The sequence below is a fragment of the Peromyscus californicus genome, unplaced genomic scaffold (genome assembly GCF_007827085.1).
Source record: "Peromyscus californicus insignis strain IS unplaced genomic scaffold, ASM782708v3 Scaffold_6__1_contigs__length_162567912, whole genome shotgun sequence".
NCBI lineage: Eukaryota > Metazoa > Chordata > Mammalia > Rodentia > Cricetidae > Peromyscus > Peromyscus californicus.
The window spans coordinates 157,335,721-157,360,592 of NW_026294584.1; the positions used below are offsets into that span (position 1 = coordinate 157,335,721).

Below are 24,872 nucleotides of genomic sequence, written 5' to 3' on the forward strand. Positions count from 1 at the left end.
ATCTTAATTAAAGCTTCCGTCCCTGCCTCTGCTCACTGGCATTTATGGTGAAAGACAACATGAACACTGATATTCCAGCAACACAAATATACCCTCTCCACACGCGTCTGTGTTCGCTTGCTTGTGTGTGTGTCTGCTGTATGTTATGTGCAGGTGCCTACAAAGGCCAAAAGAAAGCATCAGATCCCTGGGAGCTGGAGTTCCAGGCTGTTGCAAGCCTCCTGACATACAGCAAACTCAGGTTCTCTAGAGGAGCAGCAAGTGCTCTGAACTGCTGAGCTGTCTCTCCAGCCCCCATTTGCTCTTTTAAAGGGAGACTCTAATTCTAAGTCTTTTGTTCCTCTGTAGCAAATACTGCAGAAGTTAGATGTAACAATATTACACACACAAAGACTGAAGGAATAGACCTGAAGCACTGAATCTGTAGTTATTGTGGAGTAGAATATTTGTTTAACTATGTAAAGATGTGTTCCATTTGTTTATGCTGCATTTGTTCATCTGTTTCACCTTGCCTGCCTAAGGCACCTGATTGGTCTAATAAAAAGCTGAGCAGCCGATAGCTAGGGAGCAGAGGGACAGGAGGGGCTGGTGGGCAGAAGGAATAAGCAGGAGGAGGAATCCAGGAGTGAGAGAGAAGGAGGGAGAAGGAGAGGGAGATGCCAGGGCCAGTCAGTCAGGTAGCTGCCAAGCCAGCCAAATACAGAAACAGCAGAAAAGACATACAGAAGAAATAAAAAGATAAAAAGCCCTGAGGCAAAATGTAGATGAAGAGAAACAGGTTAAAATAAGCTATAAGAGCTATCTAAAAATAAGCGTAAGCCAAGGGCAAGTACTCATAACAATAAAAAGGTTCCGTGTCGTGATTTGGGGGCTGGCAGTCAGAGAAAGCTGAAACATATAGTTTTCTGGAGAAGGCCGTCTTCCAGAAATGCTCGAGCAAAGGTTGTCACTGTGAGTGGAGAGCACCTGGGGCTCGTGGGAGACCCTTCACATCCCCCATATCTCAGAGGCCTGTTGCTGGGTTCAACCTTCCTAACCCTTCCAGGACATCGTTGAAAGTCACTTCACTTCCCAGGAGTGTCTCTGTCCTGGCTGTGACATGTGTGTCACAATTGATTCAAACCCGGGAAGAGCCGCAGCATAGTTAATCCTCTTCTATACATCGAGGGGCATTCTGAATTAGGGCCAAGTCCACCCTGAAACTGGCCAGCACATCTCCAATGCTCTTTTATTTCTTGCCAACTGCACACAGTCTGGGAGACTGGCCAGGCATTACCAATGCAGGGCTTTCCTCCACCCCTTCACAGCAGGTACACCTGCCGTCCATGGCAACTGAGAGGATCAATGCCAGGACCACCCTGCGGCTGGAGAGGAGCAGAGCTTGGGGGTACTGGTTCACAGCACAGTCCCACTCCCTGTCATCACTGACACCACTGTCTTAGAGGGGCCACAAGTAACACCAACAGCTAGTACATTTACAGAGCTAAACCACAGAGAGCTATTCCCCCTAGACCACCACCAGTCAGGAAGGACACCCAGACTGACTTACCCGCCGAGCTTACAGTCCCCAGTTCCACCTTGCCAGGCTCTGACATACTTTGGATTGGCCCACAGTGACACTGGATTAAAGGTTCCGCTAGAAAAATAAGGTCCCACAGGGCTCAGGATCACAAAGAGCAAGGCTCTGGATGGCTTCTTGACTCCAAGAGATTGCTGTAATAAAGAGAAAATGCACACCTCTGTAATTGACAATGGAACATCCTTCTTAAAGTCTAGAATAGACCTGTGCCCACCTCCCAGAAGGGGTACCCAACCAAAGTCCAGTGACACAAAGCCTTTTTTTTTTTTTTTTTTGGTTTTGACACAAAGCCTTTTAAAGAAAACACTGACAATGGGTATTTAAGTTCTGGGGTGGGAGGGGCAGGACCAGAGGGAACACAAGCTCAGTAGGAAAGGCACTTGCTGCCAAGCCTGCAGACTCAACTCACTTGTGACGATCCCTGCACATCACACGGTGGGAAGAAGAGAACTGCCCCCACCCTGCACACAAATAACTGTAATTTTAAAAGCTTTAAGTTTCATTTTGATTTGCTTTCTGAGTTATGATTTTAGAGGGAAAAAACACATCTTTCGGTTGCAGTTGCTGCTATTGCCCACAGCAGGTGAGGAGTCTGTCTCTAATCCCTTCAACTCTTCTCCCAGCCTGCTGCTGGGCACTCCAGAACATGTGAGGACAGTGAGCGGAGAGTAGATGGGGAGTGAAGCTGTGATCACACCTGCCTGGAAGGTACCGAAAAGGCAGCAGAGGGGGTAGCTTTTCTAGAGGCAAAGACAGACAGGAGAAATAACATCAAAAGGGCAGGAGAGAATGAGCCAGACCTCACATCATGAACAGGGAGCTGGAGAGGTGGTCCAGCAGCTAACAGCACTGGCTGCTCTTGTAGGGGACCCAGGCTCAGTTCCCAGCACCCACATGGAAGCTCACAGCTGTTCATAACTCGACTGTCAGGGGATCCAGTGCCCTCTTCTGGCCTCCACAGGTACTGTACACACATAGCGTACATACAAAAATGCAGGCAAACAACCGTGCACATAAAATAAAAATAAATAAATCTTTAAACAACAAATAAATAAAAGATAGCCTTTTCTACAAGTACCAAAAACCTACAAATTCCTCCAACATGAGGGAGGCTCTTAAGTCCGGTCAGTGGATTATTAAAGACTGAAAGTCCCGGAGGCCGAGTGTCATAAAGGGAGAATGTCTCCAGTCAGCTATGTAGTGCAAGACCTCAGGAACAGACAAACCAACCAGGATGGCCCATGATGGGCTAACCACTGAGGCCTGCCCTGGCCACGCCGCTGCGGCCTGCCCTGGCCACGCCGCTGCGGCCTGCCCTGCCTGCATCCCAGTGGATGGCAGCCATAAAGAGCAACAGTGACTCTGGATGCTGCACACCTTATGCTGTCTGCGTGACAAGCTGATGCTGGGCTCTCAAGTGGCCTTTTACTTGCATTTCCAATACACCTGCCTCTACTGCACACTGTCTATCAGGGCCCACCCATTAAGAACCAGGTGGTAGCTGGGTGGAGACGTTGCACGCCTTTAATCCCACTACTTGGGAGACAGAGTCAGGCAGATCTCTGAGTTCAAGGCCAGCTTCGTCTACAGAGTGAGTTCCAGAACAGAGAAAGCCTGGCTTGAAAAAAAAAAAATAGGAGGAGGAGGAGGAGGAGGTGGAAGGAGAAGGAGAAGGAGAAGGAGAAGGAGAAGGAGAAGGAGAAGAAGGAGAAGAACTGGATGGTAAATATCTGTAAGCCTTGAAAAACTCTGTTGGCTGATGAGATGGCATATTTGCCATGTAAGCCTGAGTACCTGAGTTCAATCCCCAGGACCAATGTTAAAAAGCCAGATGTGGTGGGATGTGTCTGTAATCCCTGCACTCCTCCAGTGAAGTGGGAAGAGGAGACAAGACAATCTGCCAGAAGCTTGTTGGCCGGCTAGCCTGGGGTACACAACATGGCAGCCAGATCTCACCTCAACAAGGTGAAACGAGAGAACCTCAGAAGCTGACTTCTAGCCTGTACACCTGTACTTTTGTGCCATGATGCGAGCACGCGCACGCGCGCACACACGCACGCACGCACGCACACACACACACACACACACACACACACACACACACACACACTGCCTGTGTAGGTAACAATGTCACCTAAAAGCCTCCACCTCTCTCTATCAGGAAGACCAAGCAGGGGTCCGAGACCCTACAACAAACCGATGAACTGTGACTGAGCCAGAGACCAGTCAGGGAGCCCACAGAGCCTTTGCTTTGGGGCTGGTTTGGGGTTGGTTTTTGCTGTTATTGGTTTGGTTTGGTTTTTTGAGGGGGAGCAGTCTCTCTACATAGTCCTGGCTATTCTGGAATTTATAGAGATCCGCCTCCTCTGCCTCCTGAGTGCTGGGATTAAAGGTGTGAGCCACCACACCAGGCAAGTGTCTGTTCTTTAATAGGAACTTTGTCGGAACATGGGAATCTCCTCCCCTCACCCCCACCCAGGATGAAGATCCTGGAAACTCCACTATCCTTTCATCTGGGAGGGAGGCTGTGCGTGAACACACACTGTTCCTTCCCAGCTCTGAAGGAATGGCACTGACCCTGAGTAGGCAGGAGTGGATGGAGGTATCCTGCTGCTGCAGCTTAGCTGTGCCTCTGCTCAGAGCGCTCCTGCGGCTAATTGGCCGTCGGGATACTTCTACTGTGCCAGAAGTGAGGGCACCAGGGAGGGCACATTCCCAGGGGCTACACACCAACACCAGCGGGCCCTGGCTTCATTGGAACACTCTCCTGGCAGTTGTCACCCACTCTGCCCTGTGGGCTTTTCTAGAAACTGGTAGGAAGAAATACCCTAAAATTCCCTAACAGGGAAAGCCTGCCCACCATAACCAGAGGGAAAAGGGGTCACCTTACCCGATACACACCACTCACCTTATAAACACCCATAAAAATACCAGGTAAACCCAGTACAACTAGCCTGGAAGAGGAGGGCTTCACGAGAGGGAAGGGCAGTGATGGGAGGAGAGCACATGGCACCAAATACATTACGGGAGGAAGTGAACACGTCATGAGACCCATTGGGTACAGTTAACAAACACTAATGCAAAGTAAAATGTCAAAATCCACAACCCAGAATTCACTGGGCCGCTCCTCCCGTTAACAGGTCAGCCTGTTGTGGGATATTTGTTTGGACAAATAAAGCTTGCTTGGAGTCAGAGGACGGAGCTAGCCCTAGCTAACCATAGAGGTCTGGAGGACTGTACAGAGAGGAGAGAGGAATTGGTAAGGTGGGGCGGAGACAGAATCTCGGCCCTTTTGGATGGAGGAACAGAAGAGGTAGGAAGCGTCTGTAGCTGCTCCCCTGCTTCTTTGATCTTTCAGGTTTTTACTCTGACATTGACTCCTGATTTTTATTGATAAGATTAATTAGATTTACCCATCATCAGTCCACTTCAGGTTCTCTTTGGAATTCAAGCTCTGCTTTGCAAGATGAGCTTTGTCTCTGGATTCCCTTGAGGAAGATAAGAACTTTCGCCCCTAGCGGGGCCTCACTTCCTGAGGGCTGACAGTTTGCAGCCTCACTGACTTTCTTACGTTAGTGGTTGAAGAAGTGATCTCTGACTTCCTGCTAGCCTCCCCCACCACGAGGGACTCCCTCTTGAATCACAGGCCCAAATAAACTCTTCTATAAGTTGCCTTGCTCACCATATTTTATCACAACTGGAAAGTAACTGATACAAACAATAAGGAATCCAGAGAGGCCACTCGGAGTAAATTGCAGGTCCAATGTGCTAACTGCCACCCGAAGGCCACACTTATCTTCTAAATTCTAAATGGACTGTCTTTCTGATGTACAACCCAATAACACTTTGTCACCTACCACATGAATTCTGGGACACCTCACTGGATTTATACACGCCAATGCAATTTGCATTCTACTAAAAAAAATAACAATCACCTAAAACAGAATAAATTTTTTTTCTGTACTGAATTTTACCTCATTCGGGCTGAGGAGGAAGATCTGTGGTGGAGAATACAAAGCCCTCTAGATTTCAACAGCAGTACCAAAGCAAAAGCAAATTTCACTTTGTAACTGTGCTTCATTTGCATTTATTCCACCAGGGGGCGGCAGAGAGCAGGCAGAAGGGGAAAGGCAGGATTCAGCACCTCCATCAAATCTGCCTCTAGAAAAAGCATCTTGATGAGTCATTTCATTCATATCTGTTCTTGATGAATCATTTCATTCATATCTGTATCCTTAGCAACAGCTAAGTTATACATTAGCATTTTTCAATGCTGGCCAAAGCTGCATCTGAGAATGTAACTTCGTACCTTCTAAATTTAAGACAGGTCCACTCACATCTGCAAGCTCCTCTGTGGACCACACCTTCATTCATTGTCTTTCCATGAAAAGAACTCATTGAGGGAGTGGGGCGGATGGCTCAGCGGTTAAGAGCACTTGTTGCTCTTGCAGAGGAGCCAGATTCAGTTCCCAGAACCCACATGGAGGTTCCCAACCATCTGTAATTCCAATTCTAGGAGATCCGATGCCCTCTTCTGGCCTCAAGTGAGCACAGTACCCATGTGCACAGATACACATGCAGACAAAATGCTCATAGACATAAAATAAAGATTAAAATAAAAATAAATAAATCAAAGAATTCACTGGCTCTCCTGGAGGAGCAGATGGGAGAAAGTCTCAATGCCGTTTCAATACTGAGCGTGAGTCAAATGTCATTCTAGGCTCCGAGAAGGAGCTTGGTGACAGGCGCTTCTCCCCTCAGGATCCCTGACTAAAGCCTCTCACTTCTACCCTGGAAAGCGATTAAGATCCTGTGCTCGTGTTAGAGTTGTATTGTGTGCTGTCAGTCAGATGACAGTCAACAGAGTCCTTACATGGTAGTTGTTTCTGATCAACTAAAACAAAGCCACATAACCCAGGGGAAATACGGGTGTCAACAGCTGATGGGGGCTGCAAGCAACAAGTCTGATCCTCTCGGACATTTCAGGGTGCTTTTGTTTTGGCTTTGGGAGACAGGGTCTCACTATGCAGCCCAGGCTGGCCTCAAACTCAGAGCAATCCTCCTGCTTCAGCCTCCCAAGGACTATGATTAGAGGTACATGCCACCACTAGCTCCTTCTTGGGGTAGGGGTGTTTCTGGGGAGATGTTGGGAGTTTAAGGTACACATTAGGTCAGTGCAGACCACTAAGCTACACCCCAGCCTGATCAGGAGCAATGCTAGACTTAGTATCCTCATCGAATCTGAATAGATAAAGAATGGAAAAGGATGTAGTATTTCACTGCTTCAAGAGACCATACTGAGGCAGAAGCACCAATGCCTTTACATATGTATATGCGTTTCTGTACACAGAAGCAGAGACAGAGACGGGGAGAGATTTTTTCTGCCTACGCTAAGCTTCACAATAGTCAACCCCTTTGTACTCTGCATAGAGGAATGATTCTTAGGTGTGATGTGAAACAAAGCCTACTTCACTGTGAGAATCACCACTTCTTTCTGGGTCACGCAGAATCTCTCACAGAAGGGCGTGATGTCACTGGTTATTTGAAGGATGGCAGAAAGGAGTCAGTGAGCCGAGAAATTCCATTAGAAACAGTGTGGCCTCAGAGGCAGAGAGCGCAGCAGCAGGAGGGGGGAGGGGGTGCTGCGTGGGACAGTGCTACCCAGCAAAACAAATAAAAGCACAGACTAAGGTGGCTGGGACCAGAAGGGCTCACAGCTATCAACGAGACCAGCTAGCTTTCTCTTTCAGAGACTTCTTTTTTGAAAGGTTTCAGAGTTAAAGGAGAAAATGGAGCTAGGTACTGTGGCATACGCCTGTCATGTCAGCACTTAGGAGGCTGAGGCAGGAGGATCAGGAGGTCAGAGCCACTTCAGCTACATAAGTTTGGGGCTACATAGACCTTTAAAAGAAGAAGAAAATGAAGAACAACTTAGCTGGAGAGATGGCTCAGGGGGGTTAAGAGAGCTTGTTGCTCTTCCAGGAGCGGAGTTCAGTTCCCAACTCCCAAGTCAGACGACTCACAGAACTTGCAACTCCAGCTCTCAAGAGTTCAAAGCCCTCTTCTGGCCCCCACCAGCAATTGCGCGTGCGCGCCGCGCGCACACACACACACACACACACACACACACACACACACACACACACTGAATTAAAAATAAACCTTTTTAAAAAATTAAAATAAGTAAGAAAAATGACAGAGAATCTGTAAATGAAGGGTACTATTAGGCTGAGGGCCCAGAGGTCCCCTCTTCTGGCCTCCTTGGGCACCAGGCACACATGTGGTGCATGTACATACATGGGGATAAAAACTTACATACATATAGTAACAATAATCAATACAGTACCCATGACCTCCCCTGAACGTACACTCTGTTGCTTGGCTCCTCCCCGCAGCCCTCATGCTCTCTGTATCCCCAGCTCAGACATCATGTGCTCATTTGATTTCTCATCCCTCCCCCTCCGCATTCTCTCCTGCCTTCTCCATCCCTACCAGCAACTGAATTATGTCCCCCAAATCCATGTCGAAGCCCTGACTCCCTACAGTAATGATTTTTCCCATACTCGGCAGAAGCCACTTAATGAAGGAACAGTACAGAGTGTCAAGTGTCTGGTCACATTGTCCTCAGTCAGGAAGAGTGACAGATGGTGATCAGTTCAGTTGCCCTCTGATTTAGGTAGGACACATGATGGGTGACATCGAAGGATAGGTCTCCCTCCTCAGTTAACCTCTCTGTTAGTGCCCTCACAGACATGCCCAGATGTGCATCTCCTAAGTATTTCCAAATCCAGTCAAGCTGACAGTAAGGATAGAATGTCACGGCTACGATGTGGCTGGCCGAGGACACAGAGCCTTTAAGGCGGGGCATAACATCATGTGAGGTCACAAGAGTAAATCCCTCCAGCTGGACTTGGGTCCTCATAAAGAAAAAAAGGCACTGAAACTCTCTACCTTACTGGCACACGATGGTCACTAAGGAGTGGCTGGCAGGGAGGCCTCACCAGAAGCTGGCCACGGCCAGGCTCGGATGCCTAGCCTCCAAAGCACTGGGAAAATAAGTGTGTGGTTTAAGCTACACTCAGGCTGTGGGGGGGAGGCCTGAATTTGAACACTGGGTCTCCAGTTGGTGGCGATGTCCAGGAAAGGCTGTGGAACCTTTAGGAGGTTCAGCCACATCGTAGCCATGACATTCTATCCTTACTGTCAGCTTGACTGGATTTGGAAATACTTAGGAGATGCACATCTGGGCATGTCTGTGAGGGCACTAAAGGTTCCACAACCCTGCTGGAGGAAATGTGTCGCCGGGCAGCAGGGCTTTGTGGGTTTATGTTCTGGTCCCTTCTCCTATGTTTCCAACCACCCCCCTTGTGGATGAAAATGTGGTCAGCCAACTTCCTGTCCCCCACCGTTTCTCTCTGCCCATTGCCATACCTTCTTTGCCTTGACGAACTCTCTTCCAGGAGCCTTAGGTAACCTGAAAGAAACTCCTTTCCCAAGCTGCTTTTGGTCACAGTATTTATCCACAGCAACCAGATAGTTAGTTAACTCTCTGTGACAAAGTAACCAACCATGCTAAGACACATCTCGCCCCTGTCTAAGCACTTCAACCCCATCTTATACATCATGTAGGTGTCATTTCAGGGAACAAGTGCCCCTAGCCTGGTACTTGCCACTCCAGCACCCTGCTTGTCAAATGTAGACTAACCTGCGGTCATCTTACATCTACTATTTCTTTCGTTTCGATAACCAGTGAACTCCATAAAGTGCAGGATCATTTCATATTGCATTTTACTCCACGTGTTTGCCTACATGTATGTAAGTGCACTGTGCGTGTGCCTGGTCCCTGCAGAGGCCAGAAGAGGGCTTCCAATGCCCTGGAAATGGAAATACAGATGGTTGTGAGCCACCATATAGATGCTGGAAACTAAACTCAAGTCCTCTGCAAGAGCCAAGAGTTCTTAGCCACTGAGCCATCTCTCCAGCCCTGTTACTCCAGGTTTTTATCAAATATTTGTAGAAAGACAACTGAACCTTAGTAAGACATTCTTTACAGAAAATGTATAGAGGCAGGCACCATGGCATGCAACTGTAATCCCAAACCCTTGAGAGCCCGAGGCAGGAGGATCGCTGTACGGTCAAGGCCAACCTGAGCTACATAGTGAGTTCAGGCCCATCTGAGATACATGAGACCTTGTCTCATACAAAAGTCACTACATTTGAAGGTCACCCAGCTGAGCAATACATTGGTGACCTCCCACAGGTTTGCCATAGATAATAGCTCAGCTCTGTGGGTTCAGGTGACAATATCCTGGCTTACATTTCAGGGACTCTGAAGGTCACTTCTGAGAACAGTGACTCCACAATGACCCACAGAGTGAGCAGAGGAGGACAAAGAAACCTGACATCTCTATATAAGCATCCTTTTCCTCTGTGGCTCAACTGCTGGGCTAAAGACACCTCACAGATGCCAGCCCAACACAGCCCGGAGTGCAAGGATGCAGCCTGGAATTCAGGAAGACCTCCGCCTTGCCCTCCTCCTCCATCTCCCATGGCACTAGCCTCGGCTCCTGCAGAGCAGAGCTGCCTCCTGCATTCCCGAATAAAGGTCTCACCCCCAGCCACTCAGGTCACATGGAAATGAAGCCAAGGTGGCATAAATGACAGGGGAATATGGTCCCAGAGCTCGACACTCAGTGTTGAAACTGTGAAAATGAGCACTTAAAAGACAGACTGTCATTGCAGGACCTGAGATACACTGCTGGTAAATTTAAAATCAGTCCTAAGCAGAAATGCCCACATGGTCAAGTGCACAGGGACTCTGGGAAATAGTCAGGAGAGGAACACAGCACATCACCCAAGGACATGTCATTCGCTCCCGCCTGTCAGCCTGCTCCTTCCTTTCCAGTGTGATGGGATGTGCTTGCTCATTTTCTACTGACAGGGCAGAGCTGAGTGGCCTACAAAACCAAAGCCACTTATTTTCTGTCTGGCCTGTTACAGATGGGGCTGCTGGGGCCTGCTCCGAGCTACAGGGCGGCGGAGCGCAGCAAGAGGTGGTCCACAGGACTAGGAGTCTCCTCAGGCAGGATCCCCTCACAGCTCTGATGATGCCGCTCCACCTACCAGCTCAAGCACTGTGCCAGGAGGAAGAGAGCAAACACAGAGCCAGATGTGGGGGTGAGCCAGATGTGGGGGTGCACGCTTGCAATCCCACTCTGGAGGCAGAGGCAGGAGGTTTACCGTAAGTTTGAGGTTGGTCGGGGAGAGAGGGTGAGACCCTGACCCTCAAAAAGGCAGGGCGGGGGGCTGGCAAGCACTGTGCTCAAACCTGCAATGCCAGCACTGGGAAGGCTCACCCGATACAATCAAGGCAGTGTTGAGGCCAACCTGGTCTATTGCAGGTACGTTCTCAGCTAGCAGGAATACATGAGACCTTGTCTCAAAGATAAATACAGTGAAGAACAAGTAAGGTGCTGTGTAACGGTCTCCTCCAACATCCCATCTGTCAGGGACGCTTCTTTAGCTTTTAGGTAAACAACTCAAAACAGCTTCAGGAGGTCCCTGAGACTGACCAGATTCACTAGGCCGGGTCCCTGCCAGGATAAGCAATAAAAGCTGAGGGTTCCTCTCAGGAAAGCTAAGCCACAAAGACGACTCTCAGACAAGACAAGCTGCGAAGTAAACAGATCAGACCAGCTGCCCGGAAGAAGCAAAAAACAGCCCATCTGCTTAGAAGAGATTTAGACCAGACTTGGAAAGGACATTCTCCAACCTCTTAATCTGCCCGCAGGCTGTGCTCCAGGCTCCCGGCTTTTGTGAGCTGTCACCTGTGCTGGGGTGGGATTTGGTGATGATGCAGCTGTCTCTGGGTCATTTCTGCCCCTGTAAGCAACCCCTCCCCCATATTCCTGTAAAGAACAATAAAACTCACTGGTGCACCAAGTTGGACTTTGACGGTCTCCTTACTTCAGTCTGTCATGGGCTCCCTATCTGGGGTAAGTAGACGTGTGCTGCATCTCCCCAGAGAAAGTCTTGTCAACAAAAGGCCAAGCCCACACTAACTTCTACAGTTAAGAATCTTCAGAGAGGCCAATAACCACAGCTGAGTGTGTGAGGGAGCAGAGACCAGCAGGTCAGGTGAACAAGGGCCCAACACTGAAAGAAGGTCCAGAGCAAGGCACAAGCGTCAGAAACAGCACTCTCATTCTTAAAGGGCAGACGTGGGTAGAAAGCCCTCGACTTCCTCAATGAAACCTGCCGTGCTGTGAGCAGGCGCTGCAATCAATGTGGAAAAGCAGGCCAGCCAGGGGATGGATTGGACAACTTGGTGTCTACATGGAGAAAGCGAGTTCTTCAGCACAAAGTCCGCATCCATACGGACGATGTTTAAATGAAATAAAAACTTTAGAACAAAAGAATGACCAAGAGAGGAAGCCTTCAAAACACAAAGCACAGAAACCACAAAATGCAAACGATAACTTTATACTAAAAGTCAATGTTTGAGTCTGGTGGGTCATCCCACGCCTGCTACCCCAGCACTTGCAGGAGGATCAGGAACTCAAGCCTCGGGAGCCAGGTGTAATGTCGCATGCTTTTACTCCCAGCACTTGGGAGGCAGAGGCAGAACGACTCGGAGTTCAAGGCCAGCCTGGTCTCCAGAGCAAGTGCAGGACAGCCAGGGCGACACAGAGAAACAAAGGACCTGGGTTTGGATCCCAACACCCGTATAGCGGTTCACAGCCATCCAGTTCCAGAGGATCCAGTGCTCTCTTCTGACCTCCTGAGGCACCAAGCACACATGTGGTATGTACACATACATGTGGGTGAAGCATGCATAAATTAAAATGAATGAATCTGAAAATAATTAAATGCTTGCTTCTCAAAAGATGCCAGTAACAGACAGGGAAACCATCTGCAATACATTTATCTTATAAAGAGTGGCACTGGCAGGACAGCTCAGGGGGTAGGGACACTGGCCAACAAGCTAGGCCCATCCCTCAACCCTGTTTGTTGTTCAAACCGTCCCTCCCTTCCAGCTCCCGAAGGCTCCTCATGAATTACATTTTCAGTAACTGTTCTTTGGACTGGGATCCTCTCTTCCTACTCTTTACCAAGAGATGCTGAGGATTCAGGAAAATGAAAATAAAACCAAGCCCTCTCCCATAACTTCTACAGTACGGTCACATCCACACCCAGAGGTCTGTCGTGGGGGAGGCACACCCCTGCAAGCTCAGACTAGTCTTGATCAAGGGAGAGCAAACATCACCATGCCTTCCCTTCAGTTAGTCCTAAGTGAACTGCCTATAGTTACCAACTTGATGGTGGCAACCCGTCACCCCGCAAACCTAGAGTATCTGCTATCTCATCTTTCACAGGAAAGACGGCCTTCACAGTTGGGAGGATGAACGGAGCTGGAGGGTGACTGGGATGGGAGGGATAGAGTGTGTTTGTGCAGGGGGAGGGGCATCACTCAAACCACATACTGAAGGCTCAAGAAAGAAGCATGCCGGAGGCTAAGCTGAGCAACAGTGCTCATCCCCGGCTTCAGTCTCCAGCCGTGGAAACGACACTTGGGGGCACACAAGACAGCTCAGTGAAGAGGAAGCCACTTGCTGCCGAGCATAAGTACCCAATTCCATCCCCAGAACCCACACAGTAGAAGGGAGAACCTGAGGGAACTTTAGCCAGCCAGAACGCAGCAAGCATGGCCCGGGCTGCGTCCTTCTCCCTCTTCCCTCTGCCTTACCAAAAAGCCCTTAGATCACATTCCTAAAGCCAGCCACCAAGGTGTACTCCCTTATTTGGCCACTTCCTCCTCCTGAGGTTGACTACCAAGGTCCAGCTATCAAAAGTATTAGAGCAAAAGCCCCTCTTTGGCTCACCCAATTAACATGCCCTATCAAACACCTCATTCTAACCCAAGGTTTCCCCTGTACCTTTATAAACTGTCATTTGCCTATGGGCCATGTCTGTCTCCTCTCTATCCAGAGGCAGACCTTTGGGTCTCCATTCCACCCCCTGGGACATCCCTCCCCCTTCTCCCTCATCCTCTGTCTCCAGTCTTTGCCTTTTATTCCCTGTCTCTGTCTCTCTGGGGCAAACAAATCTCCTTGGTGCCGACAACTTGGCTTTGTGGTGTCCTCTGCTCATAAGAATTCCTTCAGAACCAGCTCCCAAGACGGTCTCTGACCTACACACACACAGTGGCACACACATGCTCACTTGTGTACATACGCAAAATAGGTAATTTTTTTGGGGGGGGGGGTTTGCGAGACAGGGTTTCTCTGTGTAGTTTTGGTGCCTGTCCTGGATCTCGCTCTGCAGACCATAATTTTTGAAAGGCTTTTTAATCATAAAATCCTTCCCCCCAAATAGAGTCAGGTTTACCTCAGTCCCGATAAATGTGGGGCGGATGTAGAGACTGGCAGAGGTGGAATAGGGGACCCACTCTTGGTCTATCTGTATGAGCTGCCGAATGCATTCCAGAAGCTCCTCCTGGTCAAACACCTGAAAAGACAGAATCCCTAATGAACGCTAACCAAGGACACCAATGCAGACCTTCAACAGAGAGCCGACAGAAACTCCGTTTCCAAGACTGCTCCCATCTTACAGTCCCAGTCGGCTCCTGAACAAGCAGCTTCTATTCATTCTCCCCAATATGAAACACCACAAAAGGTATCTGTAACAAACACTTTAAAAAAATTCTGTGGACACTTTGGCAAAATAGAAAATTTATGTAAGTGTGAATTATTCATAAGGAAAAGATAAAAAAAAATCAGATCTCCTGAGGCCTCGGATGGCTCAGCATGTAAAGGCACGTGTTGTCGCTGCCTATGACCCGAGTTGATCCCCAGAACCCACGGAGTAGAGAGAAGGCAAAACTGTCTTCTGAGCTCCACACTGCCTCCTTCCCCCATTAAACAAACAAACAAATGAGATTTTTGATAAAGAAATTAGACCCCTCTACCACACTTCCACATCAGTTATAATTAGGTTTTACATTCAAATATAACAAATTACATTTTAATTTTAAAATGGATGTCTGTGGCCTCATACTCCTAAATCAATTATACTTGGATTTTATGCTCAAATCTAACAAAATATTAGGACTTCTATTTAAAAATTGACATCTGTGGCCTCTTATATTCTCAATTATAACTGGATATTATGAACAAGTATAACAAAACATCATGACTTCTGTTCTTAAAATAGATGATATCTGCAACTTTAAGGCTCAAAACAACTTCTTACCCAGGAAAAACGTAACACAAACCACAAAGAAAAAATAGAGATAAAATTTGCATGTTTGAAATTTAAGGACTCCTGGTTTTTCAAGACCAGAAGCTGCTTGTGAAACACCAGTGTGGAATGTCACCAGTGCATGTTATGACATCCTGAACACTGGTCAGAAAGACAAGGGGCAGCTGATCCCTCAGGGGACGTCCCCTTAACCCATGGGTTACAAAACAGGCTTTGTAAAATGGTCGAACAGTTTCCTCATGGCCACAGGCCAGAGAGGGACCCTTGCAGAGATATGAAGAGCTACACAAGGTGGAGCAGCACCACACACTAGCTGAGGGGCTGACCTTCACCCATGATCACAGTGCAGGGGTGCCAGACACTAGGGTGACCATCGACACTGGCAACCCATGTCAACAAGTCAAGTCTTGGGTGCAGCTGGCCAGAGATGAAGTTTAATCGATGCCATGAATACTTGACTGGGAAATCAAAGAAACCTCAGCCTGCTTTCTCACCCTCCTGAGTGACCACAGACAAGTGGTTTACTGCCCCTAGGCTAAGTTTTAATTCTCCTCTCTACACAAAGACATTAAAATGTATAATAAATGCCTTAAGATGGCTCAGCAGGTTAAGGCACTTGCCATCAACCCATGTGGTCGAGAGAATTGGCTCTTGCAAGGGTTCCTCTGACCTTTAACTGAAGGGCATTGCATAGATAAAGTCGGCATTCATACAGTTTGTGGAAAACCTGATGCAATTATTCAGGAAAGGTTTTTGTTTTGTTTTTGATGTAAGACTAAAACAACTCATGAAACAGAAGGGAACACCAATGTGCATACCGGCAAAGTGGCCCGCAGAGCAGACCGGCACATTCTCTTCATGTTGAGTTCAGGCCGAAACAATCGGATCTTGTTATCGACTCCTCGAAAGGCCTTCAAGCCTTCAAACAGCTGAGGAAGAAAGAAAAGGTGTCAGGAGGTGACTGAAGACAATCTTAGTGGTGAAGCTGCTGCCCTTGGCCTCAACTTCAGATGAACAGTTGACAGAACATGTTAGAATAACTGGAATGGAGAGGGGGCGGGGAAGGGGGAGCGATGGGGAGAGAAGGGGAGGAAAGGGGTCCTCTTTTCAGTCCTCGACCTGATAGACAATCAGGAAGGGAAGATCCAAAGCGTACTGATACCACCTCCACCCACTCCTGGCCAGGAGCTGAGAATGCACCTTTGGCAGGCTAAGGACGGGAGGAGAGGAAGGGAGGAGAGGGGAGGAGAGGAGAAGAGAGGGGGAAGGGAAGGAGGGGAGGGACCAGCTGTTAGTCTAGTTTTTGGAGACAGTCCTTTCTTAAGGTCCTGCTCATGGGAGACTGCTCTGACCATTTTACCGCCTGATGGGAACTTAACTCACACATGCCAAGATTTCTTCCTGACAGTCCCAACTTTACAGGGGACTGAACAACTGAAGGTGTGCACCCATAACAGGGTAACCACCGCCTCCCGCTACCCTCCAGGCTCATGATGGAACACCCTGAAAGTCCCATCTCACCAGAAGGAAATGAAGATAAATCCAGGGACTTGTTTAGGTTAATCTGGCACATCAAGACGCCCTCAGAGGAGTCCTCGCCCTTACAGTATCTTTATTATAAATCTGTAATGTTCAGTGGTTTGGAAAAACCAGTGACTGAGAGAGTTAGGTGGGTCAGCCTTCAACAGCCTGCTAAGAGCTCAGAGTGGTCAACCTGACAGAAAATTCTATTTCTCTTTCTTTTCCTTCCTCTTTTCAATTTATTTTAATGTATATGAGTGTGTCTGCCTAGTGTGTTCAGAGGCCAGAAAAGGGTGTCTGGTTCCTTGGAACAAGGGTAGAGGTGATTGTGAGCAGTCATGAACCCGGGTCTTCTCCACAGGCAGAAGTACTTTTAACCACTGGGCCATCTCTCTGGGCCCTCTTCCTCTTTCTCTCGGTACCAAGTATTGATCCCAGGACTGTGTACATGCAAGTATCTACTCTACCAACTGCCTACATCACTAGCCCTCCAGATTCCACTAATCCCTCCAGCAAGAAGGTAATCACTGGTAACAAATGTTCATCACTGCAACTGAAATGGCAGAGCCGTTTAGTTTCTTCTTCAAGGGACCATCTGCCAAATGCCCAAATCAGAGTCATTATAGCATGTCCTTTCAAGTAAAAACGGTGTCCCTGGAAAAAATGTGACTAGTTTGACTCACAAATTCCTGGCCAAGGTGAGATTGCTTCCCCTAAGGCTGCAGTACTAGAGCACACCAAAGTAAGCCGTGGAGTGCTGTGGAGTAGCTGCTTCGTCATACTAAATACTAAAATGACGCTTGCTGGAGAACTGATGATCAATAAAATAATGATGAGCAGGCAAAATGGCTCAACAGATAAAGATGATTGCCTCCATGACCTGAGTTCAAACCCGGGAATCTATGTGAGGAGAAAACTGACTCCTGTGGATTGTCCTCTGACCTCCACAGGTGCGTCATGGCACCACACACACACACACACACACACATACACACACACACACACACACACACAAACACGCATGCGCACGCACACGCACACGCACACACACACACACACATAGATACACACAAGTAAGCATGAGGACCTGAGTTCAAGTCCCAGAATCCACGTAATCAAAACCAGGCATGGTGGTTCAGACTTGTAATCCCAGCTCGAGGGACAGACAGATCTCCAGGGCTTGCTGGACAGTCAGCCGAATCTACTTAGTCCCAAGTCAATGAGTCCTTGTATTAGAGAGCAAGGGAGAAAGTGTCTAAAGAGTGACAGGAAAGGTCTCTCTCTCTCTCTCTCTCTCTCTCTCTCTCTCTCTCTCTCTCTCTCTCTCTCTCACACACACACACACACACACACACACACGGGGGTGGGGGGAGAAAGAGAGGAGGAGGAAGAAGAAGAAGAAGAAGAAGAAGAAGAAGGAGGAGGAGGAGGAGGAGGAGGAGGAGGAGGAGGAGAAGAAGAAGGAGGAGAAGGAAAGATTTGTGAACTGAAGTTCTCTGAAAAACAGACATAAAGCTGAAGATTCCTCAGAACATTCCATAACTGTGGAGAGTTGGAATGTTGTAGATCCAGAGCCCAAACCACGCTGCGTTATCTTCAATCTCCATAGCCATCAATTACCCACTTGTGTTCTAACTTCACATTCTTTTGACTATCAAGAGATCATAAACCAGAGGCTGAGAACATCATCGGATGGCAGGACTTCTCGAACCTGCTCCCCGATGTCCCAATCAGTACATTTTATAAGTGTGCTGACTAATGTCCCCAGCAGTACATTCTGTTTGTGCCCTGACTGATGACTTGTTCTGTGACTATAAAAGGTTCATGTAGCCTCTTCCATGGTGGGCCATGTCATTCAGGGCAACTTGATTCCATGTGCCCAGGCCATGGCCACTGTTGACTCAGAATAACCTTACCTCTTACTGCCTTTGGGCCAGTGCTGTTTCACACATCACACACCTGCCTCCATGCACAAGAACATTCCCAGGAGAACAAAGACTCACTCGAAAGCCTGGACAAGGGCACTCCATGGAAAACTACTGCTTCAGGGACTTGTAAATGAACCCCTGCTGCCCTCAGACCCCAGTAACTACACTCCACAGCTGGGCAAGTAGGCAAAAGGCCAAGGGCCATGCACACCCGGACCACAAACTTCCTTTCTAGATCGAATCCAAATATACACTTTCCCAGCACCCCCTGCCCAGTGGCCCTGAGCCTCTGTCTGCTTCAGTGGCCCCTCACCGTGTCTCCACCAAGGCTGGTCGGGACCACCTGCACAGGCAGTGTGGGTATTCACACACAAGAGTGTGTGGTGCTCAAACCCAGAGCTTCTTGTGTGACGACAGAGGAGCATTTACACTGAGCTGCATCCCCACCCTCAACCTAGTTTTTTTTTCTTTTTTTGAAAATAGATTTTTTTTTTATCACATAATATATCCTGATTGTTTCTCGTCCTCCTACGCTTCCCAATTCCCCCTCACCTCAGCTCCCTTTCTGTCTCTCATTAGAAAACAGGCTTCCAAGTGATAACAATAAAACACAACAAGATAAAACAAAAAGCAACACATCAAAACTGGACAAAATCAACAGAAGGAAAACAGCCCAAATAAAGGCGCAAGATTCAGGGACCCACGTGTTCACACCCTCAGGAATCTCATAAAAACACTAAACTGGAAGCCAAAATATAGACACAGAGGAGCTGGTGCAGACCTGTGCAGACCTGTGCAGACCTGTGCAGACCTGTGCGTGCTGTTCAGACTCTGTGAGTTCATATGAGCTTTGTTCAACTGATTTAGAGGGCCTTGTTCTCCTGGGCTCCTCCATCCCCTCTTATACCCTTCTGCCTCCTTTCCAGAGGGGGCGCGGTGGAAGGTGGTGGAGTGAGGAGAGGGAGGGGGAGGGCGGGGCTGGTTGTCCCCTGAGCTCTGAGGGGATTTGATGGAGACATTCCATTTAGGGCTGAGTGTTCCAAGGTCTCTCACTCTCTACATAATGTCTGCCTTGAGTCTCTGTATTTATTCCCATCTGCTGCAAGAGGAAGCTTCTCTAAGGATGAGTCATTTTATTGCTACATTTTTTTTTTAGAACAGTAGCATTTGGTTTTACCCTAGGTCCCTGGGTTATCTAGTCTCGGATTCTCAGTCACCCAAGTAATGTCAGGTCCACACTAGGTCTTAATGAAGACACTTCTGGTAACTTAGTCTAGCTACGAAGCCTCATAAAGAAGTGCTCTGTTTTTATTAGGTCACAATAAAACGGAAAAGGTTGTGGCCTTTACTCTGACAGAATAACTCTAATTTCGCTCATGTTTTCAGGCTAGAGGAGGAACACAGCGCTTTGTTCACGTGAGGTAAGTGCTTGAACACTGAGCTACATCCCCAGACCTGTTATTTTTTAACTGCAATCCTGGCATTTGGGAGGCTGAAGCAGGAGGATTGCTATGAGTTGGAAGCCAGCCTGCCACCGATGATAATAATAATAATATAAAAAAGTCAAGCTGGAATTTCAGTTGATCTACTTCAAAACCCCAAATCTTTAAACTTCAAAAACGACCTTAATTTTTCCTAATTCGCTTCCTGCAGGCCAGCAGTCCTCAGGCTGTGGTGCCTGTGCATTTAGGTTACATAGCTTCAAAAATGAATGGAAATCAGAAACCCACTGTAATTCTGAGTGTTAAGTCTGAGAATCAGGGTCCTAGAAGCCACCAGGTTACCGGCAACCTTTTTTGAAGGAAAATGGTCAGTTCGCCCACCATGTAAGGCAAAGGGCTTGGCATAAACAGCCTATGAACTCAGCCCAGCGCATCAACTAGGAGTCAGCTGGAGAGAAACTAAGACCCGCTCCACCTAGTGGGTGGTACACACCTGTAATCCTAGCACCTGGGAGGTAGAGGCAGAATTGGGAGTTCAAGGCCAACTTCAGCTATACTATAAGCTGGAAGCCAGCCTAGGCTACAGGAGACCCATCTTTAAACAAAACAACAGGTGCCAGGGATTTGCTTTGATGGCCTCTGGAACAGAGGACCCTACTGGGTCAGGGGTCATGCAGTGGACACTAGCGGTAAAGGGCAGCAGCCTGCTTCTGAGCTCACTAAGTAGCTCACTCTCCAAGCAAGGCTGGCCCCTCTCACTTCAGACCCAAGGGTGTTTACCCCAAGTGTCCTCCAAACCTGGAGCGGACACACCCTCACCCTGTGATGGAGAGCAAAGAAAACAGCAAAGAACACTGTGTCCTTGAGAAGAGCTGGAAAGTAAAACAGTACCACTATTTATCCCACGTTCAAAAATGTCTGTGGTGGGAATCTGAAGCCAGAAGCTGGTTCAAGGACAGATCAGCCTGCTTTCAGCTGGGAACTCCAGCAGGCCCCCAGGCCGTGTCTCCCAACCCTGTTGAGTTCCCCATGATCAGACCAGCTCTGTAGCACTCAGGGTGTCTGAACATAGACACCCCCAGTCCCTTTTACAGGGTGCTGTGAGCACCAGTTTAATGACAAGACTTTTGCTTTCTCATTGGGGCTACCCAGGCTGTCTCTTCCAGATGCTATGAGCGCCCCAACCTGAGCATGCTTTGCTATCTGTCTGCCGAGTCTTTGGAGCTGCTATTCATGCTGACTTTGTGCTTGCTGTATGCTTAAGTCACTCACTCTAAAGTATGGAACTGCATAGAATAGGTCATCACATGCATTTTCCCTTGGCACCAGGAAGGGCTCTACCGCCGTGGTTCTCAACCTGGGGGTGGAAACCCTTCGGGGGTTGAGTGACCCTTTCACAGGGGTCAAATATCAGATATCCTGTACGTCAGATACTTACATTATGATTCATAACTGTAGCAGAATTAGTTATGAAATAGCAACAAGATCATTCTGTTTTGGGGTGGGGTGACATGAGGACTGTATTAAAGGGCTGCAGCCTTAGAAGGTGAGCACCACTGCTCTACAGCCTTGAGTGCACTACCTGATTTTACACTTTTAAGAACACAGATCCTCCTCTACAGAGTGGGCGAGAAGGCTCATCAAGTGAAGGGCCTTGCTGCTAAGTCTCACAACCTAAGTTCGAGGACACCCACTTAGAAAAGACAGCCAGTTCCCACGAGTTGTCCTCTGATGTCCACATGTAGACATGGAATGCCCCCACACACAAAAAATAAATGTAATGAAAAAAATTTGAAGGTAATATCAGTACCCAACTTAAACAAAAGTATTAAATCATAAATGATTGTACTTCCCAAGTTCCATAACCCTCCAGGAGCACCTGAGACAGAACTTGAGCCCCATCCCTGTCCGCCTCTAGACCCTCAATTTAATTTGAAACATTTGTTTTTTTTAAGATTCCTTTTTTGTACGTATGTCCATGTCTGTTTGTGTGTGTGTGTGTGTGTGTGTGTGTGTGTGTGTGTGTGTGTGTGTGCCCAGAGGCATGAAGAGGGCATTTGATCTCCTTGGAGATTGAGTTGTGAGCTGCCTAAAATGGGTGCTGAGGACTGAACTCTGGTCCTCTGCAAGAGCAGAAAGTGCTCCTAACCACGGAGTCCTCTCTCCAGCCCTGAACACTGATGCACATGCTTCTTACTTCAGATCATTAAATGAGTGGATTCCAAGGTAAGGTGGGAAATCTGAGCTCTACACACAAATAATTCAATAAGAATGATCTATAAAGTACAAGATCTCTAAAAAGCACAGCATTGGAATTCAATATTCAGAAATGGTTATTTTATCATAGCTATTGATATTTTTTCCTATGGTCCTTTTTCAATCCCTTGGTAGATCTCTAGCACCTTCAATATGCTGGGAAGAGCTATCCCATAAAATGAAATGTAGGGCCGGGGGAATGGGGCAGTGTTCTGCAGATGTGATTAACTATGTATCTGCCAGGAAGTGGATTCTCCAAACACTCCAGCATGAAGGAGCACATTCAACCCCACCCCGTCCTAGGCAAACCACAGGCTGGTGATATGACAGCAGTGAGCATGGGCATCTCATCCTATGACCTTTCTCAATCCCTCAACCATCTAAGAAAAAGAGGGAACTTAACAAAATACTCATGGCTTTGGGGTTCCTTGAGGTGTCATTCTATGACCCACCTGGGCCAGCCTGGAATGAACTGAGTAGTCTAGGCTAGCCTTGAACCTTCTGTCAGACACCCTGCTTAGCTTGCCAAATGCTGAAATTGCAGGCGTGGCCACCACACCTGGCTTGTTGTGGGCTCTTGGACTTCTAATTTTCGTAACTATCCTTCCTATGCGATCTAAGTTTATATATATATATATATATATATATATATATATATATATATGTGTGTGTGTGTGTGTGTGTGTGTGTGTGTGTGTATGTGTATACACACATATACGTATATATATGTATGTATGTGTGTATATATAAATATACATATATATATATACATATATACAGATACATTCTTTAAACTAGCACCACAGATAAACCAAGACAGTCTGTGAAGTTCGTTCTTAGTCTTCAATCTGTGTGGCTGCAGGAGAAATCTGAAGACATCTATGGCAACCTTCAGTAAAGACAGCAGAGCCTTTCCCAGCCCAGAGAAGGTTGCCAGGAGGAGAATCCCAGCCCCAGCAGCTCTCGAGCACTTACTTCCACACCATAGTGTAAAACTGAGGCAGCAGGATGTATAGACAAGTTTTCAAAAGGCTTAATGTGAGGTTTCTCCCATCCAGATGCCAAGGACCACTCCACCGTCAGCATGTGGTCGGTGAACGTGGCTCCAAACACCAGAGAGTCGGGGTCTGGCTTTTCCTTCAAGACAGTGGCTGATGTAATGACAAGGTCTTTGGCCTGTGGGAGAAAAAGGAGGATGGGAAGGAGAAATGATCAGAACCACACCACACTGGCCAAATGGTCCAAAGGTCCAAATGTGAAAGGCATCCCTTGATGTTTGCAACTAGCATAGAATTTAACACTGGGGGGTCTGAGGACATGCTTCAGTTGGTGGAGCGCTTGCCCAGCATTCATGAAGCCCTGGGTTTAACCCCCAGCACCACTAAAGACGTGGAGGCAGAAGGTTCAGAAGTTCACCAACCTTGTCTAAAAAACAAAGCAAGTCTCAAACAACAACCCAAACGTAACACCATAACACTTGTGAGAACCAAATACACCAAACCTGTGCTCAGAGTTCAGCCAATTATCTAAAATCTCTGCATCAGGGCTGTCAAGAGGGCTTAGCAAGTAAAGGGGCTTGCCGCCAAGCCTGACCACCTGAACTTGATCCCCGGGACCCACATGGGAGAAGAAGAACCAACTCCCACAAGTTGTCCTCTGACCCTGACATAAGCACCGTGGCACACGCATTCTCACCCTCACCCCCTCCCCCCACACAATAAATTACTGCAATAAAAAAAATTTAAAACAAAACAATAGTCTTGGAGCTGGAGAGATGGCTGTGGGGGTAGGGAGCTATCTTGTTTCTTTGCAGAGGATCCAAGTTCAATTCCCAGCACCCACATAGTGGTTCCCAACCATTCATAAATCCAAAGTTCCTGAGGATCAGATGCTGTCTGCTGACCTCCGTATGTACCAAGCATGTACACAATGCATGCACGCACATACATGAATGTAAAACATGCATAAAACAAAATGAACAAATCTAAAAATGTATTTTTTATAAAAATCAAAAATCCCCGCAATAGTGTGGCAGTGTACACCTGTCATCCCAGCACTTTGGAGGCTGAAGGGGGAGAGACACATATGTGAGGCCAGTCTGGACTGCATGGCAAGTACCAGGCCAGCCAAGGTTACATACATAACAAGACTAACTCACAAACAAATCTCTGCAATGACTTTGGCTATAAAGTCATGAGAAGCAGACCTCAGGGATGTGCCAGCATGATAGGTGTGGGGAAAAGACGCAGGACTGAGGGGAGGGTCTGCTCCCACTCCCACCAGACTCCAGCAAAACGTTTCAGAAAGGAGGGGCCTCCTCCAGGAAACACAGGCCTGCTCACAGTGGCAGGAGGACCCTTAAGGATTGAGCCACTGCTCCCCATGGCTGCACACCATCTCCCCAGAGCATTCCAGGCACAAGCCTCCGACTCCTCCAGATGCACAGGGCAGAGATGAGTGCGGCAGAGCGCTCTCCTCTTTGAAGATGGACCAGCAGAGAATGGAGCCTCAGATACAAGCCCTCTCTGTTCCGGGAGGACAAGATCGTGAACAAAAGCCCTCCTATTCAGGGACACAGAAACAACTGCTCTCAGCCACTCTCCACAAAGCCAGTTTGAGCATCACAAATGGCCAAAGTCGCCACAGTTCTGATCCTTGAGAACAACTATAGAACAGTAGAAAACAAAAACAAAAATAAAACAAAACAACAACAAAACTCCAGAGAGAAAGTTCTGGAGGGGTGAGGCTGTCCGACTCTCTTGACGCTCAGGTGGCTTATAAACTCTCCTTAGCTAAGGATCATCCTGCCTCTGCCTCCTGAGAAGCTACTGGTGTGCACATCACCCCAGGTCTAATTAGTGCTCACTAGGCAAGAACTCTACCAAC

At 47.8% G+C, this 24,872-nt stretch overlaps 1 protein-coding gene across 3 annotated transcripts in view; it reads right to left on the reverse strand.

Annotated features, from left to right (window-relative positions):
• Positions 1-24,872, reverse strand: part of Bcat1 (branched chain amino acid transaminase 1) — a 95,623-nt gene that overhangs the window by 29,647 nt on the left and 41,104 nt on the right. For all 3 annotated transcript variants that reach the window (XM_052722298.1, XM_052722297.1, XM_052722300.1), the window contains exons 3-6: positions 22,962-23,162; positions 15,658-15,768; positions 13,967-14,086; positions 1,550-1,713 (exon numbers count right to left, since the gene is read on the reverse strand). In XM_052722298.1, coding sequence (XP_052578258.1) covers positions 1,550-1,713; positions 13,967-14,086; positions 15,658-15,768; positions 22,962-23,162 — 596 coding nt within the window. The remainder of the gene's footprint in view (positions 1-1,549; positions 1,714-13,966; positions 14,087-15,657; positions 15,769-22,961; positions 23,163-24,872) is intronic.